The sequence below is a fragment of the Bos javanicus genome, chromosome 5 (assembly GCF_032452875.1).
Source record: "Bos javanicus breed banteng chromosome 5, ARS-OSU_banteng_1.0, whole genome shotgun sequence".
In the NCBI taxonomy this organism is placed as follows: Eukaryota; Metazoa; Chordata; class Mammalia; order Artiodactyla; family Bovidae; genus Bos; species Bos javanicus.
In genome coordinates, this window is record NC_083872.1 from 43,995,183 (window position 1) to 44,012,971 (window position 17,789).

The 17,789-nt window shown below is 40.9% G+C and overlaps 1 protein-coding gene across 1 annotated transcript in view; it reads right to left on the minus strand.

Annotated features, from left to right (window-relative positions):
- Positions 1 to 2,054: 2,054 nt before the first annotated feature.
- The window catches only part of MYRFL (myelin regulatory factor like), a 125,114-nt gene continuing 109,379 nt past the window's right edge, over positions 2,055 to 17,789 (minus strand). The window contains exons 20-25 of the mRNA XM_061416489.1: positions 9,417 to 9,476; positions 8,673 to 8,760; positions 6,324 to 6,398; positions 3,006 to 3,126; positions 2,612 to 2,686; positions 2,055 to 2,336 (exon numbers count right to left, since the gene is read on the minus strand). Of these exons, the coding sequence (XP_061272473.1) occupies positions 2,250 to 2,336; positions 2,612 to 2,686; positions 3,006 to 3,126; positions 6,324 to 6,398; positions 8,673 to 8,760; positions 9,417 to 9,476 (506 nt within the window). The 3' untranslated portion in view covers positions 2,055 to 2,249. The remainder of the gene's footprint in view (positions 2,337 to 2,611; positions 2,687 to 3,005; positions 3,127 to 6,323; positions 6,399 to 8,672; positions 8,761 to 9,416; positions 9,477 to 17,789) is intronic.

Below are 17,789 nucleotides of genomic sequence, written 5' to 3' on the forward strand. Positions count from 1 at the left end.
TAGGAAGCACCAGGGTCAGTCAGGAAGAGGAAAGAGAGGGAGAAACTGTAGGCAAAAGCCTTTGTGGTCATTTCCATGGAAGGAACAGGTGAGGCAGGGGAGACAGGCTTAGAACCTGCTAGTGTGAGTACTTTCAGCAGGCTCTGGGCAAAAGAGGCTGTCCCTAGTTGTACATGGCCCTGGAGCAATCAGGGCAGGGGGATAGTAGTCCCAAATATGAGAACTTGATAAAGTAGGTGGTTGGGGGTGGGGGCTCTGGGTTGCCTGGTTGGTATTTGAAAATCATTGGTGGGCAAGTTTACTATCTCTAGGAACAGCCTAAACCCAGGAGCTAGAATCCCATGATGGTCAGCAAGACCCTAAGATGTCAAAACATCAGAAAACAGAAAATAAAAGATATAGTTAGTACACTCTAGCTAGAGGATTTCCAGCTCTTCTAAGTTGGGAAGGGCATTCAAATCTACCCATAAGCTAAGTAGAAATATCCAAAGCTAATTCAGCTGTAAACAATGGAGATGGGTCTTAATGCCCTGTAAGAGAACCTCTTGCATGTAGAGGAAGAACAACAAAAACAAGGCAATGTGTCTCTCTTCCTGCCCTGCAGATAGGTTCATCTGTACCATTTCTCTAGATTCCATATATATGTGGCAATATACAGTATTTGTTTTTCTCTGTCTAACTTCACTCTGTATAACAGATTTTAGTCCATCCTCATCCCTACAAATGACCCAATTTTGTGCTTTTTTATGGCTGAGTTATATTCCATTGTATATATGTACCACATCTTCTTTATTCATTCATCTGTGATGACCTAGAGGGGTGGGATGGGAGGGTTTGCGGGGGGTCGGGGGAAGCTCAAGAGGAAAGAGATTTATGTATATATATAGCTGATTCACATTGTTGTACAGCAGAAACTAAAACAACATTGTGAAGCAATTATACTCCAAAAAATAAAAATAAAAGAATTTTTAAAATAACAAAAACCTAAGATACTGGTAATGACAACTGAAAGATCAAATGCAACTTATCTGAGCCTAGACTGGGTTAATTTAAAGGACTTGTCACAAGCCAGTGCTTCCCAAGAGGACATAAAAGTTTCAGTTCAGTTCAGTCGCTCAGTCGTGTCGGACTCTTTGCGACGCCATGAATCGCAGCACGCCAGGCCTCCATGTCCATCACCAACTCCCGGAGTTCACTCAGACTCACGTCCATCGAGTCAGTGATGCCATCCAGCCATCTCATCCTCTGTCGTCCCCTTCTCCTCCGGCTCCTAATCCCTCCCAGCATCAGAGTCTTTTCCAATGAGTCAACTCTTCGCATGAGGTGGCCAAAGTACTGGAGTTTCAGCTTCAGCATCATTCCTTCCAAAGAAATCCCAGGGCTGATCTCCTTCAGAATGGACTGGTTGGATCTCCTTGCAGTCCAAGGGACTCTCAAGAGTCTTCTCCAACGCCACAGTTCAAAAGCATCAATTCTTTGGCGCTCAGCCTTCTTCACAGTCCAACTCTCACATCCATACATGACCACAGGAAAAACCATAGCCTTGATTAGACGGACCTTTGTTGGCAAAATAATGTCTCTGCTTTTGAATATGGTATCTAGGTTGGTCATAACTTTCCTTCCAAGAAGTAAGCATAAAAGTTTAGCACCCATCAAACATTACAAAGTAACATTACAAAGATATTATTTTTTTAATCCAGTTTATTAGCAAGTTATAGTGTATGTAGTTCAAGTGCATGCACACACATATACACATAGTAATAGCTTGCCTAAATGTGAGCTCAGCATCAGATACCACCCACCCCTCCCCCAACACACACCAAATCACAAATTCTCAAGAGTCTGTTTAGTGGGTCCAAGTTGACACGGCTGAAGTGGGTCTTTTGTTTTCCTCAAAAGCACTGAGATATACAAAGACAAAGTAAAGTCAAACCTGCCCATTTTGACCTCACAGCTTCCTTAGGAACAGAAACAGTATTTTCAAATCCAACAGTGCTGTTTACTCCAGGAAATGTTTTCCTCATAGTCACGGCAAAATCAAACACTACAGTATCTCAAATTCCAGCAAACACTTTATTCTCCTCACTAATGTCTCAAAACCTTTGGTAGCCAAAGCCTGGAAAAAGCCCTTTGGCAATAAACGTGAATGTTTTACAATGGGTAGAGAGAAGTTGCAAGAGGATAAAAGTTTCTGTTAACTGTATTGAAGTATTTTTCTTGGGCAGAGTCCCCAAACAAACTTGAATAAATTACACACAATGTCGATAGAAGTAAAAGAAGTAATCTGTAAAGAATTTCCCAGCAAAATAAGGGTCCGTTGAACAGTCAGCTAAATCCTGTCAGAAGGGGAGTTGGGGGAGAGAATGATTAATGTAAGAATTAGTTGTAATTAAAATTATCTACTTATCTGTTTGGAAAAGGAAATGGTAACCCACTCCACTATTCTTGTCTGGGAAATCCCATGGACAGAGGAGCCAGGTGGGCTACAGTCCATGGGGTCTCAAGAGTCAAACACAACTTAGTGGTTAAACCACCACCACCACCATTTACCTCTCTATTTATCTAATGGTCCATTTCTTTCTTACTGAAAAGAAAAAAAAAGAGAGCTTACCGGTGCAGCTACCCGGAAATGGTACCCACTGTCGAAGAGTGGTGCTACAGGGAGGCTCCAAATGTGCTGATACCCCTAAATAATGAATGAAAGAGAGGTCCATCACATAACTACATTTTACTCTTTGCTGGAAAAAGCCCAGGCTGAAAAGCATTCCCTTGATTGCAGTAGGAGAGGTGTTTGTGGCAACAGTTTTTGATGGTGTTGCTGGAGAAGTCTGTAGCTTCCAAAGGATGCACAGAAGATGCTGAGCCAACTTCTGTGACCAGGGTCAGCAAAGGGAAACACTGACATGTGACCCATGGCATCTCTGTCTTTGTGAGAATCAGAGGCTGTGCCACCACTATAGATGCACTTCTGGAATGCAGAATGCTGAGGAGCTGGAAATTGTTACCTGTGTCATCTCCTGGGAGACTTCCTGTTGACTTTCCATCCCTTTGGCCTCTATTTTACTACGGAAACACATATTTCCAAGGGTGAACTTGCACTGGAAGACTATCAGTGGCTCTGTTGTGCTTCAAGAGACAAATGAAAGAAAAGGCAAGTGGAAAAGCAGTTATCAGCTCCCATAGGCTACACCGTGAGAAGAAGAGGGCTTATGGGAACATAACTTTGGAATCCATTCAAAGTTCCAAATAGACCTGCTATTACACAAAACTCACGAATGCCAATATACTAATTCACATCTCATTATAAAAGAAAGAAACTCGATCTCAGATGACTACTATTGTCAACTAAATGCTTGTGTCCCCCACCCCCCAAATTCGTATGTCTAAATCCCAACTTCCAATATGATGGTGTCAGGAGGCAGAGCCTTAAGGAAGTGACAGATCCTGACGGTGGAACCCTGATGAGTAGGGTTAGTGCCCTCATGAAAAGGACCCCAGAGAGCCCTCTCACCCCTTCTGCCATGTGAGGACATAGAGAGAAGACGGCTACTTATCAACCAGGAAGTGGGCTCTCATCCTACATCAAATCTGCCAGTGCCTTGATCTTGGACTTCCCAGGCTCCAGAACTGTGAGAAATGAATGTCCGTGGTTTAAGCCACCCCATATTATATAGTAGACTGGAACTGACTAAAACTAAAACTGAGGTAATATACAACAGTCTTGAAAATCTAGTCTCATGACTTAAGTCATTTCAATATTAGAACTTCTTATCTCCATAGATTTAAAAAGTAATTTTGGGGTATATCCCTTCTCTTTTCACTGGCAGCTGAATTTGCTTTCATCTGACATTTCCAGGATTTGAAATTCTGCAAACTTCTGGTCTGGATAGGTCTCATTTGAATCAGAGAAGAAGACAACACAGGTATGGGTGTGGGGTGAGCCCCATTAGGAATTATCAGTTCTTATCCCTGGTCCCTCAGAGGTTAAAGCATCTGCCTGCAATGTGGGAGACCTGGGTTCGATCCCTGGGTTGGGAAGATTCCCCTGGAGAAGGAAATGGCAACCCACTCCAGTATTTTGCCTGGAGAATCCCATGGACAGAGGAGCCTGGTGGGCTACAGTCCACAGGGTCGCAAAAAGTCAGACACGACTGAGCGACTTCACTTCACTTTCAAAGCTATCAGAGTGGAAGACATGTCAGAAAGAATGGTTCTTCTCTAAAGGTTGGCCTGGGAATCATCATCAGGAGGATGAGGTCGACCTATTTCTGGGACAACTACAATCTTGGTTGAGTATATGTGTTACTTTAAGATCACCACTGTTAGAAAAAAAATGATTCCTAAAGCCTGATTTATCATGGGAGACTCAGTTTCAAACCCTGGGTTGAGAAGATCCCTGGAGAAGGGAATGGCTACCCACTCCAATATTCTTTCCTGGAGAATTCCATGGACAGAAGTTACAGTCCATAAGGTTGCAAAGAGTTGATCACGACTGAGTGACTAACACCCACTTTTCAGTGATTCAAGACAACCTTTTGCCACTTCAAGGGATATACGACTTCAGCTTACTTCCTTCCATCGAAGCTAGGGACAAATGAGGAAACGCTGTCCCAGGCAGCTCAGAGAGTGCTAAAGAATAGTACACTTAGCTTTTGCTCTCCCTTGTAATATGGTGGATTCTGAGTCATGAAATTTTAGCTGCTTGAAAAAGACCATTTCAAGGCAAGCAGTTGTCTTGTGTTATTAGCTGCCATCTATGGGGTCGCACAGAGTTGACACGACTGAAGCGACTTAACAGCAGCAGCAGCAGAAGCAAAGTTGATGAAAGAAGGAGTATGAAGTCTGAGTGAAACAGAGGAAGACACCAGAGTGGAATGGGAGGAAATGATGGAGGAAGAATAACAGAGCTGGGGAAGCAGAGGGAGAGAGGGGAGGGCAGAGGAAAGTGAAAGAAAGGGGAAAAGGAAAGAGAGAGAGGAAATGTGGAAGGGACAAAGGAGAAACTAACATCAAGAGACACAAACACCATCTTCATGGTGAGTACCTCACTTCATAATTTCTGTGAAAGTCTTCTAAAGTACCATGATTATTCAAAATAGCTGATAAAATAGATTAGAGTTTTGTGATTTTGGAGGAAAGGTAGTCATAATGTGAAGTGCCTGCTGTGTGCCAGGACGGGGCAATGTTCTTACAGGTCTCACCTCACTGGGGAGGCAAGAAAGTGATGGTCGAATGGAAGGGCTGATTGGAAGCCCATCTCCACCACTTATTTGCTCTGAGTTTCAGGGCAAGCTTTTTGACCTCTCTAAACTAAGTGCTCCCATCTGAAAAGTATGCTGCTAAGTCACTTCAGTCGTGTCCGACTCTATGTGACCCCATGGACAGCAGCCCACCAGGCTCCTTCGTCCCCGGGATTCTCCAGGCAAGAACACCGGAGTGGGTTGCCATTTCCTTCTCCAATGCATGCAAGTGAAAAGTGAAAGTGAAGTCGCTCAGTTGTGTCCGACTCTTAGCGACCCCATGGACTACAGCCTACCAGGCTCCTCCGTCCATGGGATTTTCCAGGCAAGAGTACTGGAGTGGGGTGCCATTGCCTTCTCCATCTGAAAAGTATAAACTAGAAAAAAACACCAACCGCAGAGGGTTGTTGTGAGGACTATATGACCCAGTAGTAAAGTGTAGAGTGTCTGGCATATAGTCTGTGCTCAGCAAATGGTAGTAATTAATTTTGCTATTATTATCACTGATTCTCACAGAGGCTCTCCATGTTATGATATAATGTCAAATTCATCTTATAGATGAATAAACAGTAGTCAGTGAGGATAAGTGGTTTTTCCAAGATTATAGAATTAATAAGTGATGGAGACAAAATCTGAGCCCTGGTCTGCCAGCTCCAAACTCTGACTCCATTTTTTAACTCCCCTGCGGGGAAGTAGATGGTATCTGCATTTGCAATGTTCCCAGGAGCTCAGAGAAATGTGCAGCGCCCCATCCAGGGAACATGCTATTACTCTAGCTCCCACCCCAATTCAAAGGGACACAGCCAAGGGCAGTCGGCAGCCTGAGAACATCAAATCCAAGGTCAGGCTCACTTTGCAGGTGTGAGCATACAGCCCACAGCCTTTCTATCCTTTGGAAGAAGCTTGGAAGGTCCCAGGCTTCTGGCCCACCTCTCAACCCAATCGTCATTCTTTAACTGAAAACATTCTACTTCCTAAATTATTAATCAAATTGTGAGGGAAACTCAGGCTTGGTAGTCAGATAATAAAAACAGAATTATAATATAATAAAACCAGAATTATCTTTTACAGCTATGAACTTACTTGATTTCCAGAGAGAATTTGACATTGGTGGGTGTGTACTTATTAACAGGAATATGGTAATAGTAATTTCCAGACCTAATTAAGGGAAAAAAATAAAATCACAAATCAAAATATGCAGGGAAGGATTCAGTCTTTTTTCTATTTTTGAATACTACATAAACTGTGAAATATTCTATTATATGTGATAGATATAGAAAATCAAGTTTAACATGGCACAGTTTCATGTTTTTCAGAGATATACCTGTCAAATTTCAAAGTGATCTCTTCCAGGTCAAACTCTATCAAATATACCACAAACAGATTCATAGTTTCTTAGAATACACAGAAGAAATGATGGAAAGTCAAAACCTCCACCAAATGTACAAAACTAAACCAATAGGAAATGACTTCAACTTCCCTTAAGGAGACAGAGATTTCAGAAAACAAATGAGGCAAAGGCCTCAAACTAAACAGTCCCTCTGGAAAGAACTGGAAATAATAACTACCTGCTTTGATACAGTAAATCACTCCCTTTTAGACAACATCAGCAGGAAATACCACGTACTTTCAAAAATGGAATCAAGTAAAATTATTACAGTCCTAATTATCATTGAGTAATGGAGAAAACCGCAGGATAGAAATGCTTATACAGGGATTCCTCCCACCCTTGGGGAGGGATGGTTGGGAAAAGGGGGGAGTTCCTTTGACTCATATTGTAATGAAAACTCAAGCAAAAAGGCACATTGTATCTAATACAAGTTCTTATGACCTTCCTATCCCTTGAATTATATACAGAAATAAAACCAGATAAATGGGGCAAAGGGCCAGTCATTTTAAATTCTCTTTAATAAATGCTATACTGAGTTGTTAAAAATGAGAAAGCAAAAATAAAAGCAACAGATGTGAATTGGAATCAGGAGGACTTTGTCCTACCACAGTAAGCTTAGATAAATAGAAGTCGTTTCCTGCTGTGTGCCTCCCAGTATCTGCGTGGTTCCCTGAAACCCAACTACTTAGGTAGTAAATATCCTGATCTTACAGATGGGAAGCAGGTACGCAAGGATAATGAACTTCTTGTCAACTGGAATTTGAACCCAAATCATCTTACTATTCATCATCACATCATTCTACCAAACCAATTAATGTCTGTCTCTGACTTTTTCAGGCTCACTGAGCCTCAAGTTCTTTAACTTCAAAATGGGGATAAATAATACCAACTTTGTGTGATTTTGTGAGAATTCAATGAGATAATGAATGTAAAGGTCATAAACATATAATAAAGTGTCATACAGGTTATTTTCAATAATCAGGTCCAGGAAATTCCCCAGTGGTCCAGTGGTTAGGACGCCCGAACTCTCACTACATGGGTTCAATCCCTGGTCGGGGAGCTAAGATCCTACAAGCTGTGTGGCACAGCCAAAAATGAAAAATATATATATAAAAAATTGTTTTATAAAAGTCAGGACCATCAGCCTGAAGCCTAAGCTATATCAAGCTTAAAAAGAAATAAGGCTGAGAGGACTTCCCTGGTGATCCAGTGGATAAGATCTACCTGCCAATGCAGGGGACATGCGTTCAACTCCTGGTCTGTGAAGATTCCATATGTTACAGAGCAACTGAGCCTGTGTGCCACAACTACTGAGCCAACATGCTGTAACCACTGAAGACTGAGCACCTAGAGCCTGAGGTCTGCAAAATGTGCAGCCTTGCCTTTAACCTAGCAGGCTGAAATATGAGCAGGCTTAACTAAACCAGTAAATACCTATCAAATAAAGCCTCTCCATTCTTAATACCTTCACCCCGCATAGTGTGTTTACTGAAGCTTCTGTGCTTGCCCTCTATGCCTCTAGATTCGTCATTACCTCGACGCATGTGATTCACAAGAGATGAATGTTGCCGTAAACTTTTGCAATGCCTAGATTTTTTTCCTCTTAACTGAAAAGGTTAGGATACGCTCTATTTTTTCAGCAATTAAAATAATGATATCCCTTGTTATTAAAATATATAAATGTCAGCTCACTCGTAACTCAGAGCCATCAGTAATAATGCCTTCCTTTTCTATAAAATTAACTAACAGCTCTGTGCCTATGGTATGTGGCCTCCGAGAGCTGCCCCCTAAGCTTTTTGCTCTGGACTTACCCTTTAAACCAGGAGACTGTAATCTTTGGAGCCATGGCTTATTGACATTTGCTAATACCAACCATTTTACGATTCCCTCGTCCACCATGTAACAAATGTGTTTTCCACTTGAGGAGCCATGTAAGCACACATCGATTTTGCCATGTAACAACAGCTTTCATTCCAATCTCCAAAGCCCTGAGCCCTGAGTAAATTCCAGAAACAATGGGAGATAGTGGGGGGCTTACACACCCGCACTGGAGGCTTCTACTGCAATAGCGCCGATCTATTATTTGCTGGATTTCCATAATCTGAATAGAACTGATGGTTGTATCAATCCCTGAATTGAGAAGAAATAGAGAAAGTAAATGCTTCTGCAGAGGAAAAGAGCATTGTGTTCCAGTTGCAGGCTCCAAATTACAGAATGCGAAATAAGAGTTTTCTAGATAAATGGATTCCATTTGCTTTCAAATGAGATAAAGAGAGAAGGGGAGAAGGCTTTTGTTGCCATTACGGTATATTTTAAGAAAACTAAAAAAATAAAAGAAAACCCAAGCTCCAGTAGATAGCCCCATAACGTCCAAAAGAAAACCTGAATCACTGAAGTCCTACTAAGTTGAAATTTATTGAAAATGGACAGTGTAATGGGACATGCAATCTGGCCAATAAGGAAAGATATATATATATATATATATATATTTTTTAGAAAACAGAAAACCAACTAAAAACAGCAGAAAAATAGAAGAAGAGAGCAGGAAGTTCAAATAAATTATTAGAATCCATGAAGATCAACCACAATGCCTAGCAGTATGCAACCATTTCCAATGCTTCCTTAATAGTTAGGTTGGCATTGGTTACAAAAAACTGTAATCCCCACAGGGGTTTGGGGCAGAGTGCAGCCTCTGTCCCTGTACCTCTCTCCAGTATCACTTTCATAGCTTGTTGTTGTTCTGCCTCGCTCCACAAAGCCAAAGAAGAGAGTAAATGTAAACTTACAATCACTCCTCCAGTCAACGTTGGTTTGTGCCTCTGCTGCCAAGAATGATGTGCTTCTGCCTGTTGAAGAGGAAACCGTCTGTCAGTCTTAAAGCTTGCTCAGGATGAGAAGAAACCCAGTGTGTAGCCTAGCTTGTCAGTCGGCCGAATGTCTCCCCACCCTTTCTCTCTCCCACTTTTCAGCCCATCACGTCCCTATGCCACTATTGGTTTGTTTGTTTGTTTGTTTTCATTGATTTGACTGTGCCAAGTCTTAGTTGTAGCGTGTGGGATGTAGTTCCCTGACCAGGGATCAAACCTGGGCCCCGTGCATTGGGAGCATGGAATCTTAACCACTGGACAACCAGGGAAGTCCTCCCTATGCCATTTCTTACAGGTCTAGTTTATTGTCTCCCTTCTCCAAAAAGCCATCTGTTTTGGAATGAATTAAAGCCCTCCAAATTTTCACATATATAGCCCTAACCCCTGGTACCTCAGAACGTGACTGTGTTTGGAGATGGGCCTTTAAAGTAATAATTACATTAAAGTGAAGTTGTTAGGATGGACCTTCATTCAATGTGTGTGGCATTCTTATAACAAGAGGAGATTAGGACATGAAAAGCCTTGTGTGTATGGAGGAGAGAATTTGCAAGGAGGCAGAGAGAAGGCATCGCTGTACACCCAACTGTGAGCTTCTGGAACACTGCCTCTTGTTCACTGTTATAGTCCCACATTCGACAAGGCCACACTCAGCTGTGATGCTCAATACATATTTGTGGAAGAATAGAAGCAGGGACGTCAAGAAAGAGGGAGGAAGAGAGAAGAGAAAGCCAACTGTGTATCTTCTTTGAGCCCAGGAGTGAGACTTCAAGGAATCAGATCTGGTAACCCCTGAATCTTGGACTTCTAGACTCCAGAACTGTGAGAAAATAAATTTCTGTTGTTTAAGCCACCTAGTCTATGGCATTTTATTTTGGCAGCTCCAGCCGACTAAGACACCATCCCGAATTAGCTCACTGTAGCTCAGAGCTCCAGCCTTTCCAGTGGAGGGTGTATTATTATTATGCTGTAGTGTGTATTATTACTGAATCCTCAAAGTGGTGACCAGTTAGTGATATCTTCTCGATCACTGTACCAATGGGCTATTATCTCTGTTTTGTTACTTAACTTTCATGTATTTTTGCCCTTTCTCAACACCTCCAGGGCTTCCCTGGTGGTCCAGCAGTTAAGACTCTCGCTTCCAACTGCAGTGAGCATGGGTTTGATCCCTGGTCAGGGGAACTAAGATCCCATGTACTGAGTGGGGCAGTCAAAAGAAAAGAAAAGGAAAAAAAAAAAAAACTCCAGAATAGGGAACCTCTGTTAGCATTTTTGAATTGTCGATAACTCCAAGCATAATGTGATCCATACAGAAAAAAAAGCGAGCTCGAGTTTCCCAGGTGGTGTTAATAGTAAAGAACCTGCCTGTCAATGCAGGAGACATAAGAGACCCAGGTTTGATCCCTGGTTTGGGAAGAACCCCTGAAGGAGAGCATGGCAACTCACTCCAGTATCCTTGCCTGGAGAATCCCACAGACAGAGGAGCCTGTTGGGCTGCATTCCATAGGGTCTCACAGAGTCAGACATGATTGAATGGACTCAGCACACATGCAAAGTAAAAACTGAGCTGAAGTCATCTGAGAAGAAGAATCAAATCACTGGTGTGGGGCCAGAGTTTACTGATGGGGAAGGAAGCCAGGGGAGTGGTTATGATCTGTCAGAGCCAAAAAGGCATTTTAAAAGCAATTTTGAAAAGGTAACCATTCAGATAATAGTTGTTAAGGCTGTGGGAAAAAAAAGTATATCTTTTTAAAGTGGATAGTAAAAGCCATCATTTAGTGAGTTGCTAAGCTAACCTCACAAAAGAATTTTAAAGTGTTTTCAATAATTTCTTTAAATTTGCAGATTTTTTTCAAGTAAATGTCCTCTTTATTGCAGCCCTTCATGTGCATTAAATAATATCTATGTTTTTCAGTATAATTTTGGGCAAAACACAAAGACATTAACCTTATTTAACAAGAGATATAAGTTAACACAATATGTTCTGCTTTCATGGCAATGAAAAAGAAACAAGATGTGAAACTAATTTCTATGTGGAATTTCAGGCGAGAAAGCAAAGCTAGTGTGTATTCCTGAGTGTCTCTGTCTGTCCTGGTTAGTACTTCTTACATGAAGTGGAAGGGCTGGTTTACTTATCCAGTCACCCAACTGTGAGCTTTTGGAACACTGCCTCTCATTCACTATTGTATTCCCACATTCGACAATGCCAGTCTCATCTGTGGTGCTCAATACATATTTGTGGAAGGATAGAAGGAGGGATGTCAAGAAAGAGGGAGGAAGAGAGAAGAGAAAGCCAACCATGTATCTTCTAGAGAAATGTTTTCTCTTCCACACTCAAAGGAGGAACCCCTAGGGGCTGAGTGCAGAGGGATGCTGGGGGTAGATGAGGAAGCTGGACTTTTTCATCTCATTAGCAAGTGGGAGTGAGATGACTGGAAGGCAAGGCCAGTTTGCTGAGACTCTTCCCCAGTGTGATACTTCTCTTTAAGAAGAAATGGACCTTAATATATACTGATTTTCTAGAAAATTGAATATTTATTTCCCTTTTAAATATATGTGCTGTCTAAAAAGCCTCAAGATTACCTGGATTCCAGCTCTTCAAATAATAATTTTCAAGCACTTTTCCTGCTATGAGTTTTGTTTATGATTACTTCCATAGAAGGCTAATTTACAAGGCAAATGAGGCATAAAGAGAAGAGGAAACCAGACTTATCTATCCTGTTTTTTTCCTTACCTTTTGTTCTATTTTCCTGCTGAATTTGCAGGAAAACAGCTCATTTATAAAGTCTGGTAGCTGAACTACAGAGTTGCCTTATTTTCACAGAAGCGTGTTTCCACATTCCTGGAGACATAGAACCCTAGGATAGGATTTAGTTTCTGACGGGATAAGGTATTTTTTAACGGTAATAAAAAGGTGAAGTTGAGCTTGCAGCTTAGAATTATGAAAATGGCTTTTCCAAAGCAGGATTGGAAATAAGAAGTTTTAAGTCTCCTATAAAACACCTCTACTTTGTCACTTTTCTGAGGCAAGACTGTTCAGTTCTGAAGGGCTGGCTATTGGAAAACCGTAAATTCTCCTGTAGTCATACAGGAGTAGCTCTCATTTTATAAGAGCCTTCTAGCAACATTCCCTATAAACTTAACATACATTCCCAATGGTTTTCATTGTAAAGTTGGAGATATATCTCACAATCAGCAGATGAGATCTCCCCATAAGCTAAATTAGAAACTTCTGGAGAAGAGAGATTTAAGCTGGTGTCCAACCAAAGCATACCCGGTCGTGGTAGAATGTGTATACTGCATACTTGTAAAACTGTACTGATGGCTTAGTCCCAGTACAGCAACTTGGATGCCTTTCTCTTCCCTGGTTGAAATAGACTCAGGCCAAGAAAAAGTCAATAAGCCCAACCAACTCATGACTGAGTCCTTTAACACAGGGAAACATTTTCTTTCAGCCACTGGCTCTTCTCAGATCTGGTCTCCAAATCAAAGTAAGCATGACTTACAGATGTTTCTTGCTGTGTGAGATTTTAAAAAACTTTACCAAATCTCCTAAAACCTGCATAATTCTGTTGGTGCATTTTCCCATAGGTGTTTAACTTTTCAATATCTTATTCTGTTGCCTATTTAAATATTTATTAGTTCCACAGATTAAAATCTACTCCATCATACTCAGTTCCTCAGAATATAAGTTGAATATTTTGAAGTACCTGCTTTCCACTTGTTAGTTTTACTCAAACCTTTTATTAGGTATGGGAAGAGGGGATATAACCTTTCTGAAAGACACTTTAAGCAATCAACTCAGGCTCAAAGGAAGAATAATGGCTTGAGCTCAACATATTATAAAAATGTCAATTTCCCTTTGTTTATTTTACTAGTATTCTTACTCTTCAGAAAGGAGGCTCATAAGTGTGTTATGAGGCTTGGTGAACTATGAGATATTACTCCACATCCTACTGAGGGTTATTCTACATTTTTTTAATTGAAAAATGTATTTGTAAATTTGTAGTTGGTCTAAATGCCCCAGAAACACCTGTTGAAACGAATATTTGCCTGACTTTCTCCTCTGTTGGATTTAGAAACTCTGGTGTTACATGGTGCTCTGGACAGAGTGAGGAGATGGAACATCAGCAGGGGGGAAAATGCCTTTCTTCAGACCCCCAGAAATATCCTGAAGTGGGAACGACATCTCAATGGCTATAGGCACACAATGGGATACTACTCAGCCATAATAAGAATAAAATAATGACATTTGCAGCAACATGGATGACCTAGAAAGGATCATACTAAGTGAAATAAGCCAGAAAGACAAATACTGTATGATACCACTTAAATGTGGAATCTAAAATATGGCACCAATGAACTTACTCATGAAAGAGACTCACAGACAAAGAAAACAAACTTAGAGTTACCAAAGGGCAAAAAGCAGGAAAGGGGAGAAGAGATAAATTAGGGAGACTGGGATTAAAATACACACATTACTATCTATAAAACAGATAACCAACAAGGACCTGCTATATAGCACAGAAAGCTATACTCAATATCTTATAACAACATAATGGAAAAGAATCTGGAAATTACATATATATATATATCTAAATCATTTTGCTGTACACCTGAAACTAACACAATCTTGTAAATCCACTGCAGTAGTAGTAGTGTTAGTCGCTCAGTCGTGTCCAACTCTTTGCGATCCCATGGACTATAGCCCACCAGATTTCTCTGTCCAAGGGATTCTCCAGGCAAGAATACTGGAGTGGGGGGCCATTCCCTTCTCCAGGGGCTATTCCCGACCCAGGGATCAAACCCATGTCTCCTGTGTCTCTGGCATTGCAGGTAGATTCTTTACCATCTGAGCCACTAGGGAAGACCTAATTAGCTGTATTTCCCTAATTTTTTTTAAAAAATGGCTATAGGCAAAGGGGAGGAGACTTAGGGTACTGAAACTGCTTTCTAGGACCACAGAATAGACACTTTCTGCATCTTCTGGAGTTGATCTCAGGTAGATGCACACACAAGCCCAAATAAATAAAGGTTGAATGGTGGGGCTGGGCACCTAGATTTCAATTTCAACTTTACCTGTGATTCACTGCAGAATCTTAAGCAAAGTGCTAAGCTTTTGTTCCATCAGCAGTCAAATGGATAAGCTGGTACAAATCAGAGATCCTCCTGGCCTGGGGACTTTGGAACCCAGATGACTGCACAAAGGGGTCTGTGGTGTTGGTTGTAAACTTAAAAAGTAACATCTCTCCCGTAGATATATACCATTTTTCAAATGTTGTTGTTAGATTAACAAAAGCAATTCATTTGAAAGCTTAACTAAACTTATAGTTACATTCTCCCTCTATGTATTAATACTTTTTCAGTCAGATAATTGTAAAAGCATAATGGATTCATAATCTCAGGGTCAAAAAACCAGGGCACCACTGGAGTAGCTGCTCTGTGACCTTCTATAACTCTAAATCCCCCAGAGTTTTCAAGTTTCCTGAAGGTGATAGTAAACAGAACATTTCAATCCTTTCCATTTTTTTCAAGTGGAAAGAGAGAAGAGGAAACAACTGCCCAGTGTGTCAGAGAGCCTGATAAAGCAGACCTTCAACTCCATTCTTAGCCAGAGAAGTTGACTGCTTTGTCTAAGAGGACACAGCCAGACGCTTGGGGCAGATCTTCTGTCTCCAGGAGTCTCCCCAGTGTTTCAGTTCATTATGGAAACATAAGAACATTCATAGTCCCAGAGCAGAGAGCAGCAAATCTTCATTTGGTTTGATAAGGTCTGCTCTTCCCAATCTCCCCTTGATGGGAAGAGATGGTGGCTATAGGAGTGAATTTGCACAAAAGTCAAAAAACTTTTTGGAAGTGAAGATCGGGCCAGTGTCCAACCTCTTCCTGTTCAGGATCCATGATTATCCACCTCACATGAGTGAGATGGTCTCATCTGAGCACTGCTCTCAGAAAAGGACACCAAGTGTCCCCAAGGTGGATTCCCACGGTAAGGGAAAACTGACCAGCCACAAGCTTCCATGTGCTCTAAACAAGAGATGAAGGTTCTGGGGGATTTTTATGACAGTAATGGATTTTTCCATATTTAAAACCATTGAGGATGTGATGACTGAAATTAATTTCTTTCTTTAAAATGAACTTTTATCTTCATTCTATAGTGATGCATCTGTTTCCAAGTTCAATCAAAAATTGCTTTCATGAGAGAAACAGTGTAAACATTGCTTCCTGTAGCTTTGGGGAAAACTCTCTGTGTCTTAGCTTCCTCACTGGGGAAAAAAAGATCATAAATGGAGCCGATTATACAGAGTGAAGTAAGCCAGAAAGAAAAACACCAATACAGTATACTAACACATATATATGGAATTTAGAAAGATGGTAACGATAACCCTGTATGCGAGACAGCAAAAGAGACACAGATGTATAGAACAGTCTTTTGGACTCTGTGGGAGAGGGAGTGGGGGATGATTTGGGAGAATGCCATTGAAACATGTATAATATCATATATGAAATGAATCGCCAGTCCAGGTTCAATGCAGGATACAGGAAGCTTGGGGCTGGTGCACTGGGATGACCCAGAGGCATGGTATGGGGAGGGAGGTGGGAGGAGGGTTCAGGATTGGGAACACGTGTACACCTGTGGTGGATTCATGTTGATGTATGGCAAAACCAATACAATATTGTAATGTAAAATAAATAAATAAAAATAAAAAATAAAATACATTTTTAAAAAAGGAAAAAATATAAATAAATAAAAAGCAGAGACATTACTTTGCCAACAAAGAAAAAGAAAAAAGATCATAAAGCTGCCTATCTTTCCAGCTTTCAAGAACTAAACAACTTAGTCATGTGGACTACTTATGATGGTGCCTGGCCTACAGTAGTAATACTTCATAATATGGTGTTACTGATGATGGTGATAACAATGGTTTGTAGAAGCTATTTATTCAAGCTTCAAATATAAAATAATAGAGTTTGCCCCCGAACTTCAACCATTGACCATAATAACGTCATTCATAATTTGGGCTATTCAAAAATATTCTGGTTCATCTTCTTCCAGGCATGTGTAGGTCTGCACTTCACCAGCTGTTTTTAAATTAGACATAACCAATGTCACTTGCTTTGGCAAATAACATGTAAGCAGGAGTGACGTAGTGGAAGCCCTAACAGCCAATGCACAATTTGCCCTGTTCTTTTACCACCTCTGTAGAGATTCTGGAAATATGTACTGAGAAGGAGCTTCATCAGCTGAGTCCTGAACAGCATGATGTACACGATCCTTCTTTTGATCCACATTTGATATATAGAGTCAAATAAATTGTTGTCACATTAAGCATTGTGATTTGGGAGTTGTTACCACAGCATTCTAATTGATGTCACACTGATACGTATGTATTGTTACTATTAGCATAATCATCATTATTATATTGGGCTTCCCTGGTGGTCCAGTGAGTAAAGAATCCCCACAATGCAGGAGACTTGGGTCAATCCCTGGGTCAGGAAGATCCCCTGGAGGAGGGAATGGCTACCCACTCTGGTATTCTAGCCTGGAGAATCCCATGGACAGAGGAGTCTGGTGGGCTACAGTCCATGCGGTTACAAAGGGTCAGACATGACTGAACGATGCACACATTATTATTTTAGACACTTGCTAATATGTGTGTAAACAGAAGGAAATTTCTGAAAAAAAAATAGCTTAGTATACATTTAGAAGTGCAGTACTTGATCTTTCAGAGATAATTTTGTCCTTAATCAAGTTTCCATATTTTTTTTTGCTTTTGTGGCATGTGGAATCTTAATTCCCAGATCAGGGACTGAACCTGTGCCCCCTGCAGTGGAAGCGTGGAGTCATAACTACTGGACTACCAGGGAATTCTCAGCTTTTTTAACATGAACATTCTGATACTAAAAGAGCACCAGTATGTGTGTGTGTGTGTGTGTGTGTGTGTGCACGCATGCGTGCGTGCATATGTATGTGCATGTGTGTTTGTCTATGTCCCAAGAAGATAATCTGAAAGTGAAAGCTTTTTTTCATGGACTTAAAGCTTACCCTGAACTCATTAGAATCTTCAAAGCCATTTACTTCCTGCCACACTTGGTTTGGATAGACAGCCCAGATGCTGTATCACTTTTTAAGTTCTAAGTGGGCCAAAAAGTCTACCCATCTGTACATGATGACTCCACTTGTGCTACTGTTACTCTCTTGTTTGGCAAAGAACAAATGAGACCCTTTCACGTGAATTCACCAACAATTCAATATTTTGGGAATTCAACATTGTAAATGTAATCATTTGACAT